Genomic DNA, 22701 nt, shown 5'->3' with positions numbered 1-22701 from the left:
TTTAATACTTTTAGTTTCTTTTAAGTATGTAGTTTCTTTTTTCTTTTCGTTTCAAATTTTTAATTATTTTTTTATTTTAGTTTGAAAAATAGTATCATTTCTTCTATATTAAAGGTTTCATTTAGTAAGAAAAATAGTATCATTTGTTCTATATTTAAAGGTTTCATTTAGTAAGAAAAATAGTATCATTTGTTCTATATTTAAAGGTTTCATTTAGTAAGAAAAGTAGTATCACTAATAAATGATAATATTAAAAGTTTCGCTCTTTTCTTTGTTCAATATTAAAGGTTTCATTTAGTTTGAAAAATAGTATCATTTGTTCTATATTAAAGGTTTCATTTAGTAAGAAAAATAGTATCATTTGTTCTTTTATTCTATATTAAAGGTTTCATTTAGTAAGAAAAATAGTATCATTTCTTCTACAATATTTCAAATGACACTTACATGTAAATGACACTATACTAAACCCTAAACCCTAAACCCTAAACCCTAAACATTATGACACTATCAAATGACACTACAAGATTTCAAATGACACTACAAGATTTCAAATGAAACTTCAACAATTAAAATGACACTATAAGATTTCAAATGTTACTATGACATTTCAAAGACACTTCGAATGACGCTATGACATTTCAAATGACATTATAACAATTCAAAATGACACTATAACATTTCAAATGACACTACAAGATTTAAAAATAACACTATGACATTCAAATGACACTACAAGATTTTAAATGACACTATGACATTTCGAATGACACTACAAGATTTCAAAGACACTACAAGATTTCAAATGACACTATGCCATTTCAAATTACACTTCAACAATTTAAATGACACTAGAAGATTTCAAATGATACTACAAGATTTTAAATGACACTATGACATTTCAAATGACATTATTCCATTTCAAATGACACTTCAAGATTTCAAATGACACTACAAGATTTCAAATGACACTATGACATTTCAAATGAAACTTCAAAAATTGAATGACACTACGAGATTTCAAATAACACTATGACATTTCAAAGGACACTACAAGATTTCAAATGACACTATGACATTTCAAATAAAACTTCAACAATTGAAATGACACTACAAGATTTCAAAAGACACTATAACATATCAAAATGACACTACAAGATTTCAAATGACACTATGAGATTTCAACTGACACTTCGAATGACACTATAACATTTTGAAATGTTATAGTGGCATTCGAAATGTTATAGTGTCAATTTTAAGATTTCATGTAGTGCCATTCGAAATCTTAAAGTGTCATTTTGAAATGTTATAGTGTCACTCGAAATGTTATAGTGTCATTTTAAAATGTTATAGTGTCATTCGAAATGTTATAGTGTCATTCGAAATGTTCAAAAGTGTCATTTGTTGAAACTATTAAAGTGTCATTTTGAAATGTTATAGTGTCATTCGAAATGTTATAGTGTCATTTTTAAGATTTCATGTAGTGTCATTCGAAATCTTAAAGTGTCATTTTGAAATGTTATAGTGTCATTCGAAATGTTCAAAAGTGTAATTTCAAATGTTATAGTGTCATTCGAAATGTTATAGTGTCATTTTAAAATGTTATATAGTGTCATTCGAAATGTTCAAAAGTGTCATTGCAAATCTTATAGTGTCATTCGAAATGTTAAAGTGTCATTCTAAATCTTAAAGTGTCTTTTGAAATCTTGTAGTGTCATTCGAAATGTCTAAGTGTCATTCAAAATCTTAAAGTGTCTTTTGAAATGTTAAAGTGTGTTTTGAAAGCTTGTAGTGTCATTTATATGTCGGAGTAGTGTCATTTGAAATATAGTAGTGTCATTTAATATTTTATAGTTTTTTTTTGAAATGTTAAAGTGTCATTTAAACTGTTATAGTGTAATTTCAAATGACACTATGACATTTGAAATAACACTTTGACTATTCGAATGACACTACGACATTTGAAATGACACTACGACATTTCAAATGAAACTACAAGATTTCAAATGACACTATGACATTTGAAATAACACTTTGACTATTCGAATGACACTACGACATTTCAAATGACACTACAAGATTTCAAAAGACACTATGACATTTCAAATGAAACTTCAACAATTGAATGACACTACAAGATTTCAAATAACACTATGACGTTTCAAATTACATTATGACATTTCAAATGACACTACAAGATTTCAAATGACACTATGACATTTCAAATAAAACTTTCATTTATTCAAATTGAGACTACAAGATTTCAAGGTTATAGTGTTGATTCGATGTATTGATAGTGTCACTTAACAAGTAACATAGTTTCATTTTGAATAAATGATAGTGTCATTTTTACAAATAGTGTTATTTAAAAAGCACATAGTGTTAATTCGATGTATTAATAATATTACTTGACAAGTAGTGTCATTTATATTTTCGAATAATGTCAATTTAAAAAGTGTCATTTACAAGATTATATTAATAAAAGATACCTATATTTAAATTACAAATGACACTTTTAACAAATCTAAATGACACTATTTTTTTTAGTAAAAGACATTATTTTTCTTAGAAAAAGACACTATCTACATTAATAAAAAACAAAGATGTTCTCCCATTGCACAAGCACAATTCAACAACGGCCAGCAAGCCGCCTAACGCATTCTTGTACCTAAAACAAGAAGCAATAAGCTTGTTAGGTGTTGCAGAAGATCTACCAAAGCTTAGGTTCTGATCTGATCACCACCTCATCAAAACATGCCAGCTTACAATTCCCATCTCCCTCTCCTCCTGCTTGATCAGAACTGATCTGCCTTCTCTCATTTTCCTAGCTGAGACTGCATCTTTTGGATTAGCATCGGAAGAAAGTGAAGGTGAAGGTGAAGGTGAAGGCGATTCATCACAAAGATCGAGCCCTTCTCCGTTATCATGCATATTGCTCCTCCATTTTGCCTGCATTCTCCATTAGCTTCTTGAACAGGACACCATGCTCGGAGAGCTCCTCGAACGTGCCCTCCTCCTTCACCATACCTTCGGAGACCAAGATTATTCTGTCAACCTGGGGAAGAAAATGCAGCTGGTTCGTGACAAGGACCCTCGTCTTCCCTCCCAACGCCTCCTTGATGCAGTTGTTGAAGACATGTCGTGCAACGTTGGCGTCCAGAGAGCTCAACGAATCATAAAAAATGTAGATATCTGAGTCAGAATACACAGCCCTGGCCATTGAAACTCTCTGCTTTTGGCCTCCACTGATGTTCACTCCTCTTTCACCAATCTCGGTGAGGTCACGGCCCTGAGGAAAAGGAAAACAGAACGACGAGCTTCTGTCACGGATGCTGAAGAAGAATAACCAGAAACGAAGCTCGGAACAGAACCAGTGAGAAACTTAACAGGAAGCAAGTCAAGGTCATGCCGCATTGCAGTGACATCTATGGCCTTCCAATACCGCGTTTGCTCGAATTCAGATCCAAATAATATGTTGTCGCGTACCTATACAGTTGATCGAAACCAACATGAATAAATGAATACAACCAGTTAACATGAAAAGGAGGATTGGAGATTTGAAGCTTACTGATGCATTGAAGATCCAAGAAATCTGAGGCACATAAGCTACAGAGCCTCTGATTTCGACCTCTGCATCTCCGAGTGGAGGCAGCTCTTTAAGCATAGCAGATATCAGCGAGGTTTTTCCTTCTCCGGTGCCACCAACGATTGCAGTTAGGCTGCCAACTGGTATATCCAGATTGATATTCGACAACGTGGGCCGTGCAGCCTGTTTATTGTCAAAATCTTGGTGTTTAAACAGAGCAAAATTGGAACAATGCAAGTTAAAACTACAAGAATTGGAATGAAACTATATCATTTATATAATGAAACTACAAGATTCAATAACTAAATTGGAATGAAACTATATCATTTATATAATGAAACAATGCACGTTAAAACTACAAGAATTGGAATGAAACTTAATGCAAGTTAAAACTACAAGAATTAGAATGAAACTATATCATTTATATAATGAAACAATGCAAGTTAAAACTACAAGAATTGGAATGAAACTATATCATTTATATAATGAAACTACAAGATTCAATAACTAAATTGCACACACAATCCCCTTGTCTTCCTTGCTGAATATCCTCTTATTTCCGGCATAATTCATTTCACTGTCTAAAACCAAATAAAGCACATAAGAAAACATAACATTTACGAATAATATCATTTGCTAATGCACCTAGTACCATTTACATATATTGAAAGTGTCAATATTTAAATCACCTTTTTGCTTTGCTTTACTGAGAGAGCTGTGGTCCGAGGCGGAGTGGAGCAGGTGATGTTGAGTCTCCTTGGCCTTGTTGAGCACCGACTGCAGGTGCCTTCCTTGAGCTTCGATTCTCAGCTGCAAATGTCTCTACACCTCCATTTTCTGCTCCAGCTTCCTCTGCACCTCCATCTGCATTCTCAGAGCTTCCACAAATCTGCACACTGCACCATCAATTCATCAGCAAACCAAACCAACGCTCTATTCTTACATGCTTCTCTAGTCTACTGTAATTCAACTTACTCATTTATCAGCAGGTGATATTTGGTGCAAAATATCCCAGATTTTTTTTTCTTTTTCTTTCCAAAAAATAATCTAAACTTTTTCTTTTTCTTTATATTCAAATGATAGTGTTATTTATGAAAGTGTCAAGTGTCAATTTAGGTGGGCGCCACAGCAGCCGCGTCTCCGGCGGCCCGGAACCCAAAGAAGCGGTCGAGAGCGTCGAGACGGACGCCAACCACCGTGCTGACCACAGACACCACCAATTTCAGAGCCATGGTTCAGGAATTTACCGTAATCCTCGCACCGCCCATCAAGCCCCTCTTTCCCGAGGAGCAGGCTCGATTTCTTCGGCTCGAGATCCAGCGCCTTGGACGCCACCCAGCCGCAGCCCTATCTCCACCGGCCCTTCGCCCAGAAGGTCCAGCCCGCCACCAGCTCCATGAACTAGCAATTCCCCATGAACAGAGGTTCAACATTTCAAACTAAAACATCCTCACCTCTCTCCTCCAATCAAACCCCAAATTCCCATTCTCCACCAAATCTCTAAATGATAGTGTTATTTATGAAAGTGTCAAGTGTCAAATGATACTTCAACATACACATAGAAACATAAGTTGGGCAGAAGAGCAAAGTGCACTGCACGTGCTGCGCCGCCGCCGCTGCCTCAATACCAGACTATGACTCCGGCGGCGACCGTGATTTTCTCTCAGGCCTCGGCTCAGATCTCTCCCATACAATTCTTCCCTCACAGCTAACTGACCCTTCAATTTCTTATCTTGTAGTTCCTGGCATAAACAAACAAAGATAATTATCAAAAACACCCAAGCAAAAATATCAGAGCAGCCAAATTGCAGCGGTAAATGCCAAGAAAATTTACCCCCAAATCAGCAGCTTTCACTCGCATATATTTCTGTACTTTCATTTTCTCCTCTTCAGACTGCCAATCCAAATCAATTTCAAACAATCAATTGCCAATCACATAAGAAAAATTGAAGAGACTGCCAGTATTAAGCTTTACTTCACCTGCTCTACGACAGGTTTGGGATTCGCTTTCTGCACTTTCGCCGCCTTCACCCCCATCTTTTTCACCGTCTTCACCGGTAAAATGCTGCTGCAATCCAATTTGTTTCAGACAAAGTATAATTAAAGGAAAAACACCGAAGCACATAACAATACAATGCTAACGCACTACCGAATGCCGAACAACATAAGGAAAACAATATTAATCCAAACACAATACACAGAGATTGCGACCTTTGTTTGTTGCTGTTTGCTAAGGCTTTAACAATGGAAACTTATCAAATTAAGACGACGGCGGTGCGAAGCCACGAGGTTCAGCTGCTCCGGACGGCGCGGAGTCACCGGAGAAGATATTCACGGCGGCTTCACGGCAGCAATCTATCATGAGAAGAGAGAATGATGAAAATTAGAGGGCGGCGCCGCTGCCCACCTTCGATTCCCGGTGTCATCGCCTCCCTCGATGTCTTCGCCCCTTCCCCTCTATCTCCCTGAACTCGTTCACTAACACACAAGCGAGATCTCAATTTGCAACCACAACGCCGCCCCCGCCCTCAATCGGTGAAGGTCGGCGCCTTAACCATCTCTCGCTTAAATTTGACAACCGTTGATGCGGTGCGGCGGCGACAGCTGGAGGAGGCGCGGCTCCAAAGCTGGAGGGTAGAGTGGCGCGCGGCGACCCACGACCGGAGCTAGGAGCGACATTGGTGGCTGAAGCCTGAGGAAAAGAAGGAGAGAGAAGATGGGAGAGAAACGCGAGAGAGAAGCTGGGTTAGGGTTCCACGATTTTTTTTTTTTAACATCGGGTCAGTTGACCCGGTTCACATTTGTCCGACCCGACCCAGACCCGCGCGCATGGTGTGAGCGCAAGTTTAAGGCAGCGCTCATTTAAGTTTTTGTGTTAACATTTTTGACAATTCTATATTGGCAAATTATTCTGTGCGGCGGTCGCACTCCATGCGACGGGTTGAATCCGTTTTTGACCCGACCCGGATAAACAATTATATATTACAGATTTGACGATTGAAAACATATACAACGTTGTGGTACAGCGGTACCACCTGGCGCTTAGAGCTTAGCGGCTCCACAAGGTTAATGGTTCGAATCCAATCAGGACCAAATTATATGTATTTTTTTAAACTTTTTTCTTTCCATTTTTTAATGTTTTTTTTTTTTCATTTCAGTTTTTTCTATTATTTTTCCTTACACTGCGTTTTTACTATTTTTTATTTTTTAAATTTGGGTCTTTTGATATTTTTTTGTTCTTTTTTCTTTGGTTTTTTTTTATTTTTTTATTTCAGTTTTTTCTTTTATTTTTCCTTACTTTGCGTTTTTATTATGATAAAAAGTAATTATCAACATAAAGAAATGAAATGTTTTTAAAAACATTAACTTTATTCATATCATTTATTATTTTTTTCTTACGATAATAATTATTTGACCAAATAACTAAAATTACAAGTTTTGTGAGTAAAAACAACAATTGTCGTGAAAAAAATAATAATTTTGAAAATTTACATTTCTTTATATGAAATTTTACATTTCTTTAAGTAATAATCTTTGTAAATAAAAGTAATTATTGATGTGAAGAAAAGTAATGTTATTTTCACTCGCTTGTACTTTTATATTTAACTATTTGACTAAATAATTATTGTCGTAATAAAAGGTAGTAATTATTATTACAATGAAATGTAACGTTTCTAGATTATTACATTTGTTTACGATAATTGTTACTCTCATTCTTAAGAATTTACAGTTTTAGTTATTTAATCGAATAATTATCATTGTAAGAAAAAGTAATGATTGATATGTATAAAATTAATTTTATTTTTACTCGTTAGAACTTGTAATTTTGTATATTCGATCAAGTAATCATTGTCGTAATAAAAAGTAACTATTTATGTGATGAAAAATAATGTTTCAAAAACGTTACATTTCTTCATGTCAATTATTAATTTGATGAAATGTAATGTTTATTAATTATTACATTTGTTTACGATAATCATTATTTTTCATTCATAAGAACAAATGTATATTTTATATATATTTATTAAAAGTAAATATTTCTATAAGGGTTCAAGAATTAGTGTTTAGGGTTTTAGGGTTTAGTTTTCAGGGTTTATGGTTTAGAAAATATAATACTTTGTATTGAATGAAGGTAAATACTTATATTAACATAAGTATACATTTGTGCTAACGAATGTATATCTTATGCTTATTAAACGTAAATATCCTATTAGGGTTTAGTGTTCAAGGTTTAGGGTTTAATGTTCATGGTTTAAGGTTTAGAAAATATAATATTTTATATTGAATTAAGTTAGATATTTATATTAACATAAGTATACATTTGTGCGAACAAATGTATATCTTATGGTTATTAAAAGTAAATATTTTTATTATGGTTTATGATTTAGTGTTCATAGTTTAGTATATAGGGTTTAGGGTTCAGAATTTTGGGTTTAGAAAATATAAGTAGTACAATTTTATATTGAATGATTATGAAAGTAAATACTTATATTAACATAGGTATACATTTGTGCTAACAAATGTATATTTTATACTTATTAAAAGTAACTATTGTCTTAATAAAAAGTAATTATGCATATGAAGAAATGTAATATTTCAAAATTATTATTTTTTTCACAAAAATTGTTATTTTTATTCACGAAAACTTGTAATGTTAATTAGTTGCTTAAGTAATTATAGTTGTAAGAAAAACAATTGACGTGAATAAAGATAATATTAAAATAAAATTGATGAAAAAAAAGTGTTGAAATAAAAAAATAGATGAAAAAAATAAATAAAAGTGTTAAGTAAATATTACTTTTTTTATGTCAATAATTACTATTTGTCATAATAATAATTACTTTGGAATATAGTGTGAAAATAAATAAAATACAAACAAAATAAAATTAAAAAACATTGTAAAAAATCAGAAAAGAAGAAGAAGAAGAAGAAATGAATCAGAAAAATGAAAAAAAAAAACGTAGGCAAAAAAAAAAGGAGAGAAATAGAGGAAAAAAAGGAAAAAAACGCAAAAAAGAGAAATAGATGGAAAAAAAACGCAGGTAAGAAAAAGAAGGGCAATGGGTTTCGAACACATCCCCATTTGGATAAGTAAACAACGCACGCATGTTGCCATTGCGCTACTCTACACTTTTGATTTCATTTATTAAAATATTTACTATAAATGGTAGATTCGGGTCGGGTTAGATCCGACCCGTCGCACCGTATGCGGCGGTCGCACAGGAGACTAGCTGATCTATATTATATTTCAAATTTTTGATTTTTCATGGATAAAAACCGTATCAAATTTAAGTAGTATTAAAAAAAAAATTCTACTTGCATCTAAAAAAAATAAAATTCTACTGTTATAGTTCCACATCAACCTACTCCATTTGCAATGATCTTACTGACTATTCACGTACCGAAAAAATTATATATTTACATTGTTTCTTGTGGTTTGGATTAGAGTAATTAGTCAAAGTCAATATATAATTTTTATCATCAACTTGAAAAAAGTGTTACAATTTAGGATATTATTGTATATATTAATCCACTTCAAATTTAATATAATAAAAACATACTCCTATATAATTATATATCATGTAATAAATACAAAAAGATAAAAAAGAAAGAGAGAAACAATTGAAGCACAAGCACTTACAACAAACTGAAGAAAAAGTGTGATACAAAGATTCAAAATAACTCGAACAAGCTTTTAAATTTTTCATGTTGTATCAACTTCTCCTCTGTGTTGGTGTTGCTGTGTTGCGTCTCTTCTTCTTCTTCTTCTTATTATTATATCCAACACCAAAAAAGAATTCCACTAAGCATCTTGGCCTTGCTTTTCTAATGATAATGTAACCAATTCCAATTCCAACTATGAATCCACTTCCATATCCCATCACCACACTTCTCCAACCAAATCCATCTATAAATCCATACTCATCATCTTCTTCTTCTTCTTCTGGCTGCTTCCGCTGCCCATTCTCCTCGTTGCATTTTCTCGTCAAAGGAAATCCACACAATCTCAAGTTTCCCACATATGAATCATTCTCAAATGTGGAAAACTGAGTAGATTGTGGTATTTGCCCCACTAGATTATTCATTGACAGGTTTAATTTCGCAAGAAATGTCAACCTCGTCAATTCACGTGGAATTCCTCCATCCAATTTATTCGATGACAAGTCCAATGATTCAAGCACACTTATATTTCCAAGAGATGCAGGTATGTGTCCCATGAGATTATTGTGCGACAAATTCAAGTATCTCAAAGAATTAAGATTACCTATGGAATCTGGAATACTACCAGAGAAATTGTTGGAGGATAAGTCAATGGTTGTAAAGGCTTCCAACAATCTCGTCAGTAACTGATCGAGACCTTTCAAAGTGATTCTCATCTCCAAAAATTCTTGAAATTCATCATAATATCCATCTGTTTGATTTTCCTTTACATCCATCATTGCTCTAAAACTCTTGAAATATCTTTGAGGTAGAGAGCCCACAAATTCGTTCTCTGATATATCTAAGACTTGCAACTTGGGAAATGGAAGGTTGCTTCGTGAAGGCAGCGACATGTTACCATCAAACTTGTTGGACTTCAATATGAGTACTCGAAGCTTAGGAAGACCTTCCATCCAAAACGGAAATTCATCTTGTATTCTATTATTTCCAACGTCTAGACCCTTCAGACTTTTGCAATTGATTAAGGATTTAGGTAATCTTCCTTGCAATTTATTACCACTCAAATTGATGGACTGAAGACTACACCCTTTGATAAATATTGATGGAATGGGGCCACTAAAGTTATTTGCATTTAAATGAAATATGGACAACGATTTGCTCAAGTTTCGAAAGCATTGTGGAACTGTCCCTTCCAAACTGTTATTTGAGAGAAGAAGATACCCAAGGGAAGTCAAGTTGCAGATGGAGAATGGAAGCTCACCATTTAATTTGTTGTAAGAGAGTTGTAATACATATAAATTGGATAGATTCCCAATGGTGGATGGTATTGGACCTGTAAGTTTGAGAAGTCAGCATATAAAAAAAAAAAAACATGGCAATGAAGAAATACATTTTATGCACGTGAATTATTTTGATAGAAATTAAATTACCTCTTCTATTCTTATATCACCCATGCATGTCTCATATATTCAATGGCATCAATTTAATATAGCATTGGTTAACATTGATCCTTAAAATTAATAGAGTTACAATATGGCTGGAAACAACAAATCCAACTATTGTTAAAGTATTTAGTTAATTAAGCACGAGCTAATTAAATGAGAACAACCTAGCAAGTTGAGAAATCAAAGATTCAAAATTAGATAAGTCATCCTTTAATTCTATTTCATATTGCACATGGAGTGACAAAGGAATTAGAAAAATTGCATATCTTATATGAACACACGTATAGGCAAATTTCCTTGCAATTTATTAACACTCAAATTGTTAGACTAAAAAATACACCCTCTCATAAATATTGAAAGAATGGAGCCACTGAAGTGATTTGCATTTAGATGAAATATGTCCAAAGATTTCCAAACTGTTATTTGAGAAAATAAGAATTTGAAGGGATGTCATGTTGCACTCACCGTTTAATTTGTTGGAAGAGAGGTCTAGGTCCCACAAATTTGATAGATTCCCAATGGTGGATGGTATTGGACCTGAAAATTGGAGAACCCTTCATATAAATCACTTTAAAGATAGAGATGTAAAGCACTCAGATCTTTTGACACAAATTCGCTAAGTCATACAATTCGAAAAAAAATGTTTTTTCTTTAAAGATGGAGCATAGTAAGAAAGAGATTTTGTTTTGTACTTGAAAACATACGCTGAAACTTTATTATTTGCTAAATGCCTCTAAAGTATAAATCAATTAGCAATGCACACAAGTATATTTGATGACATCATAATTTAACAAATCATCTGTTAACATTGAGAAAATAGAAGATCCAATATGACTGGAAACAAAAAATCCAACTGCTGTTAGAGTATTTATCTAACTAAGCATAAATTAGTTATATGAGAAGAAGCCAGCAAGCTAATTAAGAAAACAAATTAAGCTAAAGATCTGATCAAGTTTTGCAAGCGTTTCTGCCAAGTTGCAGATAGCAAGGGATGTCAAGATGTAAATGGAGTGGAAGCTCACCATTTACTTTGGCAGATAATTTGAAATATCTTTTCAACAAATGTATCTAAAACCAACAAATTAGGAAATGGACAGACAGATAATTTATGTAATGTTCCATATATCTCATTTTTCTAAACTGATTTATAATTGAACTAAAGATGGCCTAAAGTTTTCATAGCATTGTGGAATTTCTTATTCCCAAGATATACATAATCAATCTCTTTGATTGCCAAGTCGTAAAAGAATTGAATTGATTATTATAACACGACCACAAAAATAATAAGTATAATTAGAACACTATATTTAATGGTTCGTTTTTGTCAATTTGAATACATTATTAGGTGAATATTAAATGGTAATTGTTCAATTCAAATAATTTTGACTCGGTTCAATTTAGTCTTGGCAATAGTTCAATTAAGTGGGGCATGTGATATTTACAAATTGGTTTTCAGTTGTTAAAATAAAATTAAAGTCATTTTTTTTTTATCAAATAATACGCGGTTTATTGATAAAAGATTAATGTACAAGAATTCATATCTAACCTATTCAATGCAGAGTCATATATAGTTAATCTAACCAATCTAAAATCATAATTACTATTAGAAAATTAGTTAGTGGTGTGCTTTTCCTAAATATATGAAAGTGAATATATATTGTCATATGGGCTAATTTGTAAACAATTCCATTTAATTAGATCGATGTAAACCGAGTCAAGTATAGAAAAAGAGAGAGAAATAATAATAATAATAATAATAATAATAATAATAATAATAATAATAATAATAATAATAATAATAATAGCCCACCGTAGTAATCATGAGCAATATATCTTGTGATATGGGCTAAGTAGTGGTCAATAATTCGGTTTAGAGTCTACCAAAGTAATCATGAGCAATATCAATTAAGTTTTGTGGGCCCTCTGATATTTACAAATTGGTATTAAGTTGTAAAATTAAATTAAAATGACATTTTTTTTAATCAAAGCATACGGTTTATTGCAAAAAGATTAATGTGCAAGAATTTATATCTAATCAATTCAAAGTTATATATAGTCATGCAAAGTTATATAAAGTTATGAATTAAGCAATATATAAAAGTTTTGTGGGCCCTCTGATATTTACAAATTAGTATTAAATTGTTAAAATAAAATTAAAATGTCATTTTTTTAAATCAAAGCATACGGTTTATTGCAAAAAGATTAATGTGCAAGAATTTATATCTAATCAATTCAAAGTCATATATAGTCATGCAAAGTTATAAGTATATAGTTAATTTCATAACGAAGCGTGACTCAATTGGTAAAGTTCTCTACTTCCAATTAATAGATTAGGGATTTGAATCACTATTGGGAAAATGAAAAATCGTTATTAATCTTTTTTTTTAATTAAAAAGAGAGTAATAGTTGATTTAAAATATGCCTAGAATTTTGGAGACTAGAAGCCTACAAATGCCCTTTATATTCAAATCTAAAACTGTTCTTGTGAGCCTAGAATTTTTGGAGACTAGCTTACTCCGGCACATAAGAGTGTGCATTGTCATGTTTGGACACTACTACACCACTAATTTTTTATTTCTTATTTTTATTTTTTAATAAAGTCAATCACTTTTTCAACTCCCAATACACTTATTTTACATTTTATTAAAATTCGTGCTAAAAAAATGATGCACACTTTTATGGAACGGATAAAGTATTAATTTACAAGACAACTCAATTTGCAAGTTATTATTTGACTTATGTGACAATGCCGCGTGGAAGTCAAAACATTGAGCCACAAATTTTGACTTATTATTAAAATAAAAAAAACTGATTAAAATTCAAATTTAATATATTGTAGGCACAGCCACAAATTTTGACTTCTACTCAAATAACTATTAATTCATCAAAAATATTATAAAAACTTATTTTTGAGGATTAGTTTAGATGGATAACTAAGTGTTAATAGATAAAAATGCCCACTTTCTTATGTTTTTTATGAAAGGGTCTTCTTTAATAAAAACATGTATTCTATTGATTCTTAGATAAAAATATCATTCAATCAAAAATAGTTTTTATAAAAAATTTAGACAACCCAAAATTCTTTTCCATATTTTTGAATTATTTCAAAAACTAAATTATTATTCCAATCAAGTCAATAAAGCATAATTAAAAAAAAATGGCATAACAAGGTAGTGAAAGCATGAAATTGAATGACATTATCAACTAATTTCTAAAAAAAAAAAAATCATGAACGTCAAAGTTGTAAAATTTCTTTGGAATAATATATTTTATTAAAAATGGACGTGTATCAATAATAAACTAAGTAAAGATCTTCTATATTTCTTATAGAAAAGTCGGGATATCACACAAGCTGATAGGATTACCATATAAATAAATATATTCTATTAACAACAAATTAAAAAATAGATAGAGGAAATAGTACCATGAAAAGAGTTTCCATATTCATATCAAGATAAACAAGTGAAGACAGATTTCCAATTTCTAGTGGGATGCTGCCTTCGAGTCCCACAAGTCATACCCCAGCTAGAGTTCTAAATAAGTCACTCTATTATCCATGTGAAAAAGAGATTACACTGCTCCAATTATTTTTCAAAATATTAGAGTATGTTTTCCTTTTTCTTTTATCGAGAAAATATATTACTCAACTTTTTTTTATATAAATCTATTTCATATTGCACATGGAGTGACAAAGGAATTAGACAAATTGCATATCTTATATGAACACACGTATAGACAAATTTCCTTGCAATTTATTAACACTCAAATTGTTTTGGGCTGATGAGGTCGGGTTTTGGGCTGCTGGTGCTGGGAGTTTTTGGTTTTCAATGAAGGATGAGTTTTTTGGTGTGGTGCGAGCTGTTGGGAGTTGGCAGCATAACACTTTGATCGAGCAGTTGGTGGGTTTCTTCGCAGTTGTTCTGTCGAACACCTGGGGCGCGGTGGTGGATGTTCTCGGCCTTTTTGGTCAAACACTTGGTGGGCATGTGGTGCTAGTTCGTTGTTCTCGGTTGAACTGCTGCTGGTTTTACGTGGAGGAGGCTGGCTTGCCAGCATGCTTTTTCGAGGGTACACAAGGTTATTTAGTTCTCGGCGACGGCGTCTCACCGGCCGAAACTACTAGCTTTTCTTCCTTGGTAATTTCGGCGACGGAGTATAACCGGCCGATTTTTTACCCCTTGGATTTGGAGTCTAGTTTCGTGGTTAGCTCACGGCGACGGCGTATAACCGGCTGTGTTGCTTCCTTTTGTTTGTTTTGTTTGTCCGAGCTAACGGCGACGGCGTCTAACCGGCCGCGTAGCTTCTTCTTTTTGGCAATTTGGCGACGGCGTCTCACCGGCCTTTTGCCCCAGTTTGGTTTTTTTTTCTTTTCTTTTTCTGTGGGATGAGAGCCGGGTTGGTTTGGGGACGATGGTTAGGCCGGAGTTCCGGAAACTTATCCTACCGCTCTCACTCCCTCTTTCTTGGTTGTTTAGACGGGTACTCTTTTTCCTTGTTACGGTTTTTCCCCCTGGGTTTTCCGTAAAAAGGTTTTAACGAGGCTCGGCCCTTAGTTTGCTTTCTTGTGCTTTCAAGGGTTTCTTAGGTTTTTTCTTTTCCTTTATATAATATCGCATTTTATATATTAACACTCAAATTGTTAGACTAAAAAATACACCCTCTCATAAATATTGATGGAATGGGGCCACTAAAGTGATTTGCATTTAGATGAAATATGTCCAAAGATTTCCAAACTGTTATTTGAGAAAATAAGAATTTGAAGGGATGTCATGTTGCACATGGAGAATGGAAGCTCACCATTTAATTTGTTGGAAGAGAGGTCTAGCCACCACAAATTCGATAGATTCCCAATGGTGGATGGTATTGGACCTGAAAATTGGATAAGCCTTCATTTCAATCGCTTTAAAGATGGAGCATAGTAAGAAAGACATTTTGTTTTGTACTTGAAAACATACGCTGAAACTTTATTATTTGCTAAATGCCTCTAAAGTATAAATCAATTAGCAATGCACACAAGATATTTTGTTACAAATCTTATATTTCCCTGTATCACGAAGACATGCACACCAAGTATACTTGATGACATCATAATTTAACAAATCATGTGTTAACATTGAGAAACTAGAAGATCCAATATGGCTGGAAACAGAAAATCCAACTGTTGTTAGAGTATTTATCTAACTAAGCATAAATTAGTTATATGAGAAGAAGCCAGCAAGCTATGAAAACAAAATAAGCTAAAGATCTTATTCCCAAGATATACATAATCAATCTCTTTGATTGCCAAGTCGTAAAAGAATTGATTTGATTATTATAACACGACCACAAAAATAATAAGTATAATTAGAACACTATATTTAATGGTTCGTTTTTGTCAATTTGAATAGATTATTAGGTTAATATTAAATGGTAATTGTTCAATCCAAATAATTTTGACTCGGTTCAATTTAGTCTTGGCAATGGTTCAATTAAGTGGGGCCTCTGATATTTACAAATTGGTTTTCAGTCATTGGTTTTCAGTTGTTAAAATAAAATTAAGTTTTGTGGGACCTCTGATATTTACAAATTGGTATTAAGTTGTTAAAATAAAATTAAAATGTCATTTTTTTTAATCAAAGCATACGGTTTATTGCAAAAAGATTAATGTGCAAGAATTTATATCTAATCAATTCAAAGTCATATATAGTCATGCAATGTTATATATAGTTATGTTAAGTTTTGTGGGCCCTCTGATATTTACAAATTGGTATTAAATTGTTAAAATAAAATTAAAATGTCATTTTTTTTTAATCAAAGCATACAGTTTATTGCAAAAAGATTAATGTGCAAGAATTTATATCTAATCAATTCAAAGTCATATATAGTCATACAAAGTTATATATAGTTAATTTCATAACGAAGCGTGACTCAATTGGTAAAGTTCTCCACTTCCAATTAATAGATTAGGGATTTGAATCACTATTGGGAAAAATGAAAAATCGTTATTAATCTTTTTTTTAATAAAAAAGAGAGTAATAGTTGATTTAAAATATGCCTAGAATTTTGGAGACTAGAAGCCTACAAATGCCCTTTATATTCAAATCTAAAACTGTTCTTGTGAGCCTAGAATTTTTGGAGACTACTTACTCCGGCCCATAAGAGTGTGCATTGTCATTTTTGGACACTACTACACCACTAATTTTTTATTTCTTACTCTTATTTTTTAATAAGTCAATCACTTTTTCAACTCCCAATACACTTATTTAACATTTTATTAAAACTCGTGCTACAAAAAATGATGCACACTTTTATGGAACGGATAAAGTATTAATTTACAAAACAACTCAATTTGCAAGTCATTATTTGACTTATGTGACAATGCCGCGTGGAAGTCAAATCATTGAGCCACAAAATTTGACTTCTACTCTAACTATTAATTCATCAAAAATATTATAAAAACTTTTTTTTGAGAATTAGTTTAGATGGATAAAAGTAAGTGTTAATAGATAAAAATGCCCACTTTCTTAAATTTTTTATGAAGGGGTCATCTTTAATTATTAAAATAGGATTATATTAAAAAGAAAAGAGAAAAAGCAGCAGAACCTAAACCCTTGAAAGCACAGAAAAGCAGACTAAGGGCCGAGCCTCATTAAAACCTCAGCAAGAGGAAAAAGAGTACTCGTCTAAAAAGAAAAAATTGTTAGAAGCTGAGTTGGGAGAATCTCAGAAACTCCGGCCGTACCATCGCTCCTAGATAATCCCGGCTTCCCAATGAAAAAAATGCTTTGAAAGAAGGGGTCATCTTTAATAAAAACATGTATTCTATTGATTCTTAGATAAAAATATCATTCAATCAAAAATAGTTTTTATAAAAAATTTAGACAACCCAAAATTCTTTTCCATATTTTTGAATTATTTCAAAAACTAAATTATTATTCCAATCAAGTCAATAAAGCATAATTAAAAAAAATGGCATAACAAGGTAGTGAAAGCATGAAATTGAATGACATTATCAACTAATTTCTAAAAAAAAAAAATCATGAACGTCAAAGTTGTAAAATTTCTTTGGAATAATATAATTTATTAAAAATGGACGTGTATCAATAATAAACTAAGTAAAGATCTTCTATATTTCTTATAGAAAAGTCGGGATATCACACAAGCTGATAGGATTACCATATAAATAAATATATTCTATTAACAACAAATTAAAAAACAGATAGAGGAAATAGTACCATGAAAAGAGTTTCCATATTAACGACGGGCAATAAACTTTGACTTAAGCATAAGACTAAATGTGCATCACATATTATTTCCAATTCTCATGGTTAGTTACGATATACCAAACTCTTTCACTAAAGTTTTGGCTTAAAGAGTAGTGCAGACATACCATTTAAAGAGGCGCCACCAAGGTTTAGTTGACGGAGACTTGTGATGTTCAAGATTTGTCTTGGAAATGGTCCACTAAGATTGTTGCCACTCATGTCTAAAATCTCTAAATTATTAAGATAAACAATCTCTTTCGGAATACCACCTGTGAAATTGTGTCAAACCATGATAACTCGATTTGAATCGGGTGTAATAATATGTTACAAATAGTATGAACTGCAAATTAAATCATAAGTATTAGAAAAATAGTTAGTGAAGTGCTTTTCCTAATTATATGAAAGTGAATATATCATATGGGATAAATTGTAAACAATTCCATTTAGATCGATGCAAATTGGGTCAATAATAGAGAGAGAGAAAGAGATAATAATAATAATAATAATAATAATAATAATAATAATAATAATAATAATAATAATAATAATAATAATAATAATAAAGTCCACCTGTGATATATCTTGTGATATGGGCTAAGTTGTAAACAATTCGGTTTAGAGTCTACTAAAGTAATCATGAGCAATAGTATTAATTAGAAATAACAATAAAGGTGGTTAATGCCTCAATAAAAAAAAATTAGCAGAAATTAAAGAGTAATGACATACCAGTTAAAGAGATGTTGCCAATGTATAATTTACGAAGAGTCGTGACATTCCAAAGTTGTCTTGGTAATCGTCCACTCAGATTGTTGGAACTCAAGTCTAATACTTCTAAGTAATTAAGATAACCAATCTCTTTCGGAATATCACCTGTGAAATAATGTCAAGTTAAAAAATTATGTTTGATTATAAAGTATATTAGTTGTATACCACTTCAAACTGCTCCCCTATCTTGCCAATGCAGAAAAAGGAGTTGGGTGGACTATATAAGTAAAATTTTAGGATACCTTGATAAATACTATTATGTGAGCTAATATCCCATTACAAGGGTGGGACTGAAAAAATTCAAATAATGAAAATAAAAATATTCATACGATCAATTATGAAATGTAAATTAACGTTGTCTATATGAAATTAAGTGAATATATGTATCTCTTGTGATATTTTGAGTACTTAACGTGATCTTTCAAAACTTGTTGAACCTATAATGGTTATTAGATTTGACATCAAAATCCGTTTCTTCTCAAACCCCAAAACGAGAAAAATGAGTAATAATTATGACAAAATGGTAAATTCTAATCATCTTTTTTCATATGATGGATATAATGTAAAGAGTAATGCTAAATAGTCAAATTGTGGCCACCCACAATTCACTTAAAAAAATTACAAAAAAATAACTATAATGTAGAGAATACAATAAAATAACTAAATCCTATTTTTATTTAAAAAAATAAATTAAACAAATTGAAATTTTCCCTATTAAACTAAATTGTGGGTGGCCACAATGTGGTTGCATAGATTTATTGAATTGTAAAACAATGCAAAGCTTGAAAACAAAGCATGAAATTGAATGACGTTATATATCATCAATTGATTTCGAGATAATCAGTTAAATTATTAGTATAAAGATAAGACCATACCTTTCAAATTGTTTCCATCAAGGTGTAATTCCTTAAGCTGTGTGATGTTCCCAATTTCTCTAGGGACATTTCCACCGAAGTTGTTCCATGACAAGTCAATATTCTCAAGTTGTGTACATTGACCCAAACTCAATGGTATATCTCCCTCCAATTCGTTCGCCCACATGCTAAGTAGTTTGAGTCTTTGAAGGTTGTTATGCGAGCAAATGTCTTTTGGTAAGCGGCCTGATAAAGTATTATGGAATAAAATACACCTTCCGTATGCAAAAAATATAAATACCTTAAATAGCTTCGGCACAGATTTTAAGAATTTTGTTAAGTTTTTATTATGTGTATAATACTACTATAATTTAATTTAAAATAATTCCCCGTCGAAATACTCACTAGCTTTTTATATTTGGACACTACAATACATCAAATCTAGATTTAGGTGCATGCCCGATTTTATTGTTAGATTGAACATCTGAATAAAGAATCAGTATTAATAAAGTTGAAAGTAAAATGAGAAAAGAATAATTAAATTTTTTAGCTATATATTGATAAACATGCATTTTTACCTCTTGGTGTATCATTTTTTATGCTTAGTTGTGAGGATTTTGTGTGTTTGATGGTCTATTTGAGCTTATATTCGTTTATGGTCAAGAACTTGTTACTTGCTTGTGTTTGAACGAATTTTCAGAAATAATGAAGCCGAATTTAGAAGAATTTGCTTAAATACAAGTTGTAGTTCGTCTCGATAGGAGTTCGTGAGCGCAAACGGATCATAAATCGGAGTTCGGACGAGGGAGAACGAGCCAAAACAAAATCTCTGCGCAAAGCTGTCAGGAGTTCTGTTTCGTCGCGCGGGCCAGCCATGCGGCCGCGCGACGTGGCCGCGCGAGTCGCCGTATTTCCGCCCAAAATTTGTTTTTTTTTAGCGATTTTGGGTTTTTTTGAGAGCTACAAGACCTAGGGCATATAAATACTCCCCAAGAACTTATTCTCTGGAACCTTTTATCATCCTTTATCATATTTTACTTTTCCTGAGAGCTGAGAGAGACAGAGAACGGAGCGAGAGCAAGAACTGAAGATTCTCAATTCTACTACGGTTTTTCTTGTGGATGTTTATTTGTTTTATTGAGAATTGTATTCTAGTTCATATGTCTATGTGTGGCTAGAATCTCTTTTTTTCCCAAGGTTTAGGGAGTAAACATGGTTTGAATTTCTGACTGTTTGATTCAATTAATTGGATTGTTATTCCTTTCTATGTTCTTGTTTTAATTGTTTGCTTTATTGATTGGCCACCAATTTAGCATAATCATAGGTTTTAATTTGAGATCGGGAGATGATAATTATTATCTGAACTAAGAACATAGAACACATATATTTAATTCTAAAGGGAATTGATATTTGTGAGGGCGTTAATCCTATGAGCTTTTAGGAGTTGCATGTTAGAAGTGCGATCCGGGGACGGTAGCCTTGCATGTAATCAACGGTTTGTATGCCACGGGAGTGGGTATAGACTAGTTTTGAGATTGCCTTAGGAATCATCTTATTAATTGAATTGAACATGTTAGTTAGGAGAATCTGTTGAAACCTTTGCCTTGGGAAATCTTCTCTTATCTGTTTCTCTGTTTCACAGCTTGCTTTATTTTCTTTCCTGCTGTTTATTTATTTTGTTCTTTACTACAAAAACTCTCATTTTCGTTTGTCCAGATAGAGTAGAATAATTTAGGATATGAATTGGTTAATTCAGTCTCTGTGGAATACGATCTTGCTTGCTACTGTACACAATTGCACCCGTACACTTGCGGCGTGTAAAATAAAATAGCGAACAAGTTTTTGGCGCCGTTGTCGGGGACTGATTTTTATCAGTACTATCTGTTGATTATTTGATATTAATCTGGATTTTTTTTTTGTTATTTTTTATTTATTTTCTCTATTTTTCTTTTGGTTCTTATTTTTTTTTTTTGTTCTGGAGTTTTTCCAAGTAGTGCATGAGCAGCTATGGAGATTTTTGATAGCGTGGGCACTACATGCTATCAATGGCCAGCCGAGAGGGTATATTTGGAGAATGTTGCTGCCACCACAAATTCTGATTCAGTTACTTTGTTAGCCACTCAAATCGCTGCATTGTCTTCCAAGATAAATGCTTTGAGTATTGCTAAGATGGAGTCAGCTGTGAAAAATCCGATGATGATGGAAGAGGCAAATTTTGTCAGCAATTGGAATTTCAGGAATTTTCAGCAGGGTGGATTTCAAAGAGTACAACAGGGAAACAATCAGAGTTGGCAACAGTTGTATCATGGAGGGTGCCCGAATAACGCGCTTCAGGCTCCACCAGGCTTCTCTGTCACCAATGGAGTCATCAATGAGGAGAAGAAGCCTAATTTGGAAGAGCTGCTGATGAAATTTATCTCCAAGTCGGATGAAAGGATGGAGAAGCTTGAGTCTGCCACTGCTGCTTTAGGGACTCGGATGAAGGTATTTGAGACTCAGATGACTCAAGTGACCACTGCTATTAGCAATCTATATCAGTCGGGCTAATTCTCAAGCAATACTGTGGTGAGTCCAAAAGAGCAGTGTATGACCGATGAGCTCGAATGTGATACTTCATATGAAGAGCCTCAAGCGATAGAAGAAGAGCAAGAAGTTCGAAAAGTTGAGATGAGCTTGGAGGATGAAAATTTTAAAAGTGTTGAAGAGCGCAATGTCCTAAATGTAGTTGACACTTGCATCGACCAAGGGAAATCATTGAAGGCTTGTCTCTTTAGCTTTTATCTAACTCCATCTTTTGATTTTAATTTTGATTCATCTGATGAACAGTTTTTGCAGTGTGGTAGTACTTTTGATTGTTCACAGGATGGCCATAGTTTTCAAGAAATTTTGAAGGTTGGAAAACCACCTTATCATTGGTTCGCAACAGATGATGTACTCAAATTTGATGAAAAGTGGCCACCACCTACACCTGCTGGATCGTCGAGCTAACGACGTTAAAAATAGCGCTTATTGGGAGGCAACCCAATCTTGGTTAGTTCGTTTCTTTTTGTTTGTTAGTTTGTTTTTGTGCCCCATAAATCCTTTTCAAACTTATTCTCCTTGATGGTGAATAAGTTTGGGGGGATGTGTCTTTGTGGGTGCACTTTTTG

General features: G+C 32.7%; 3 protein-coding genes across 3 annotated transcripts in view; all 3 read right to left on the bottom strand.

Annotated features, from left to right (window-relative positions):
- Positions 1 to 2626: 2626 nt before the first annotated feature.
- Positions 2627 to 4479, bottom strand: LOC131006335 (ABC transporter C family member 12-like). The gene is made up of 5 exons (XM_057933546.1): positions 4273 to 4479; positions 3566 to 3766; positions 3385 to 3483; positions 2741 to 3286; positions 2627 to 2665 (listed from the first exon to the last, which is right to left on the bottom strand). Exons 2-4 carry the CDS (start codon positions 3659 to 3661, stop codon positions 2921 to 2923), a joined length of 561 nt encoding a protein of 186 aa, XP_057789529.1. The 5' UTR covers positions 3662 to 3766; positions 4273 to 4479; the 3' UTR covers positions 2627 to 2665; positions 2741 to 2920.
- Positions 4480 to 4503: 24 nt separating this feature from the next.
- Positions 4504 to 6370, bottom strand: LOC131006338 (uncharacterized). Its single transcript, XM_057933549.1, has 4 exons — positions 5795 to 6370; positions 5564 to 5651; positions 5418 to 5477; positions 4504 to 5325 (listed from the first exon to the last, which is right to left on the bottom strand). The coding sequence occupies exons 2-4, from the start codon at positions 5618 to 5620 to the stop codon at positions 5131 to 5133; spliced, it is 312 nt and encodes a 103-aa protein (XP_057789532.1). The 5' UTR covers positions 5621 to 5651; positions 5795 to 6370; the 3' UTR covers positions 4504 to 5130.
- A 2759-nt stretch (positions 6371 to 9129) lies between these two features.
- Positions 9130 to 22701, bottom strand: part of LOC131006325 (receptor-like protein 9DC3) — an 84269-nt gene continuing 70697 nt past the window's right edge. Inside the window, exons 5-10 of the mRNA XM_057933535.1 lie at positions 19574 to 19798; positions 18660 to 18803; positions 18059 to 18202; positions 15487 to 15558; positions 11155 to 11226; positions 9130 to 10577 (exon numbers count right to left, since the gene is read on the bottom strand). Coding sequence (XP_057789518.1) covers positions 9298 to 10577; positions 11155 to 11226; positions 15487 to 15558; positions 18059 to 18202; positions 18660 to 18803; positions 19574 to 19798 — 1937 coding nt within the window. The 3' untranslated portion in view covers positions 9130 to 9297. The remainder of the gene's footprint in view (positions 10578 to 11154; positions 11227 to 15486; positions 15559 to 18058; positions 18203 to 18659; positions 18804 to 19573; positions 19799 to 22701) is intronic.

This window comes from Salvia miltiorrhiza, chromosome 1 (assembly GCF_028751815.1).
Source record: "Salvia miltiorrhiza cultivar Shanhuang (shh) chromosome 1, IMPLAD_Smil_shh, whole genome shotgun sequence".
NCBI classification, from domain to species: domain Eukaryota; kingdom Viridiplantae; phylum Streptophyta; class Magnoliopsida; order Lamiales; family Lamiaceae; genus Salvia; species Salvia miltiorrhiza.
The sequence above is the reverse complement of the archived record's forward strand: the minus strand, read 5'-3'. Positions and strand labels throughout refer to the sequence as shown.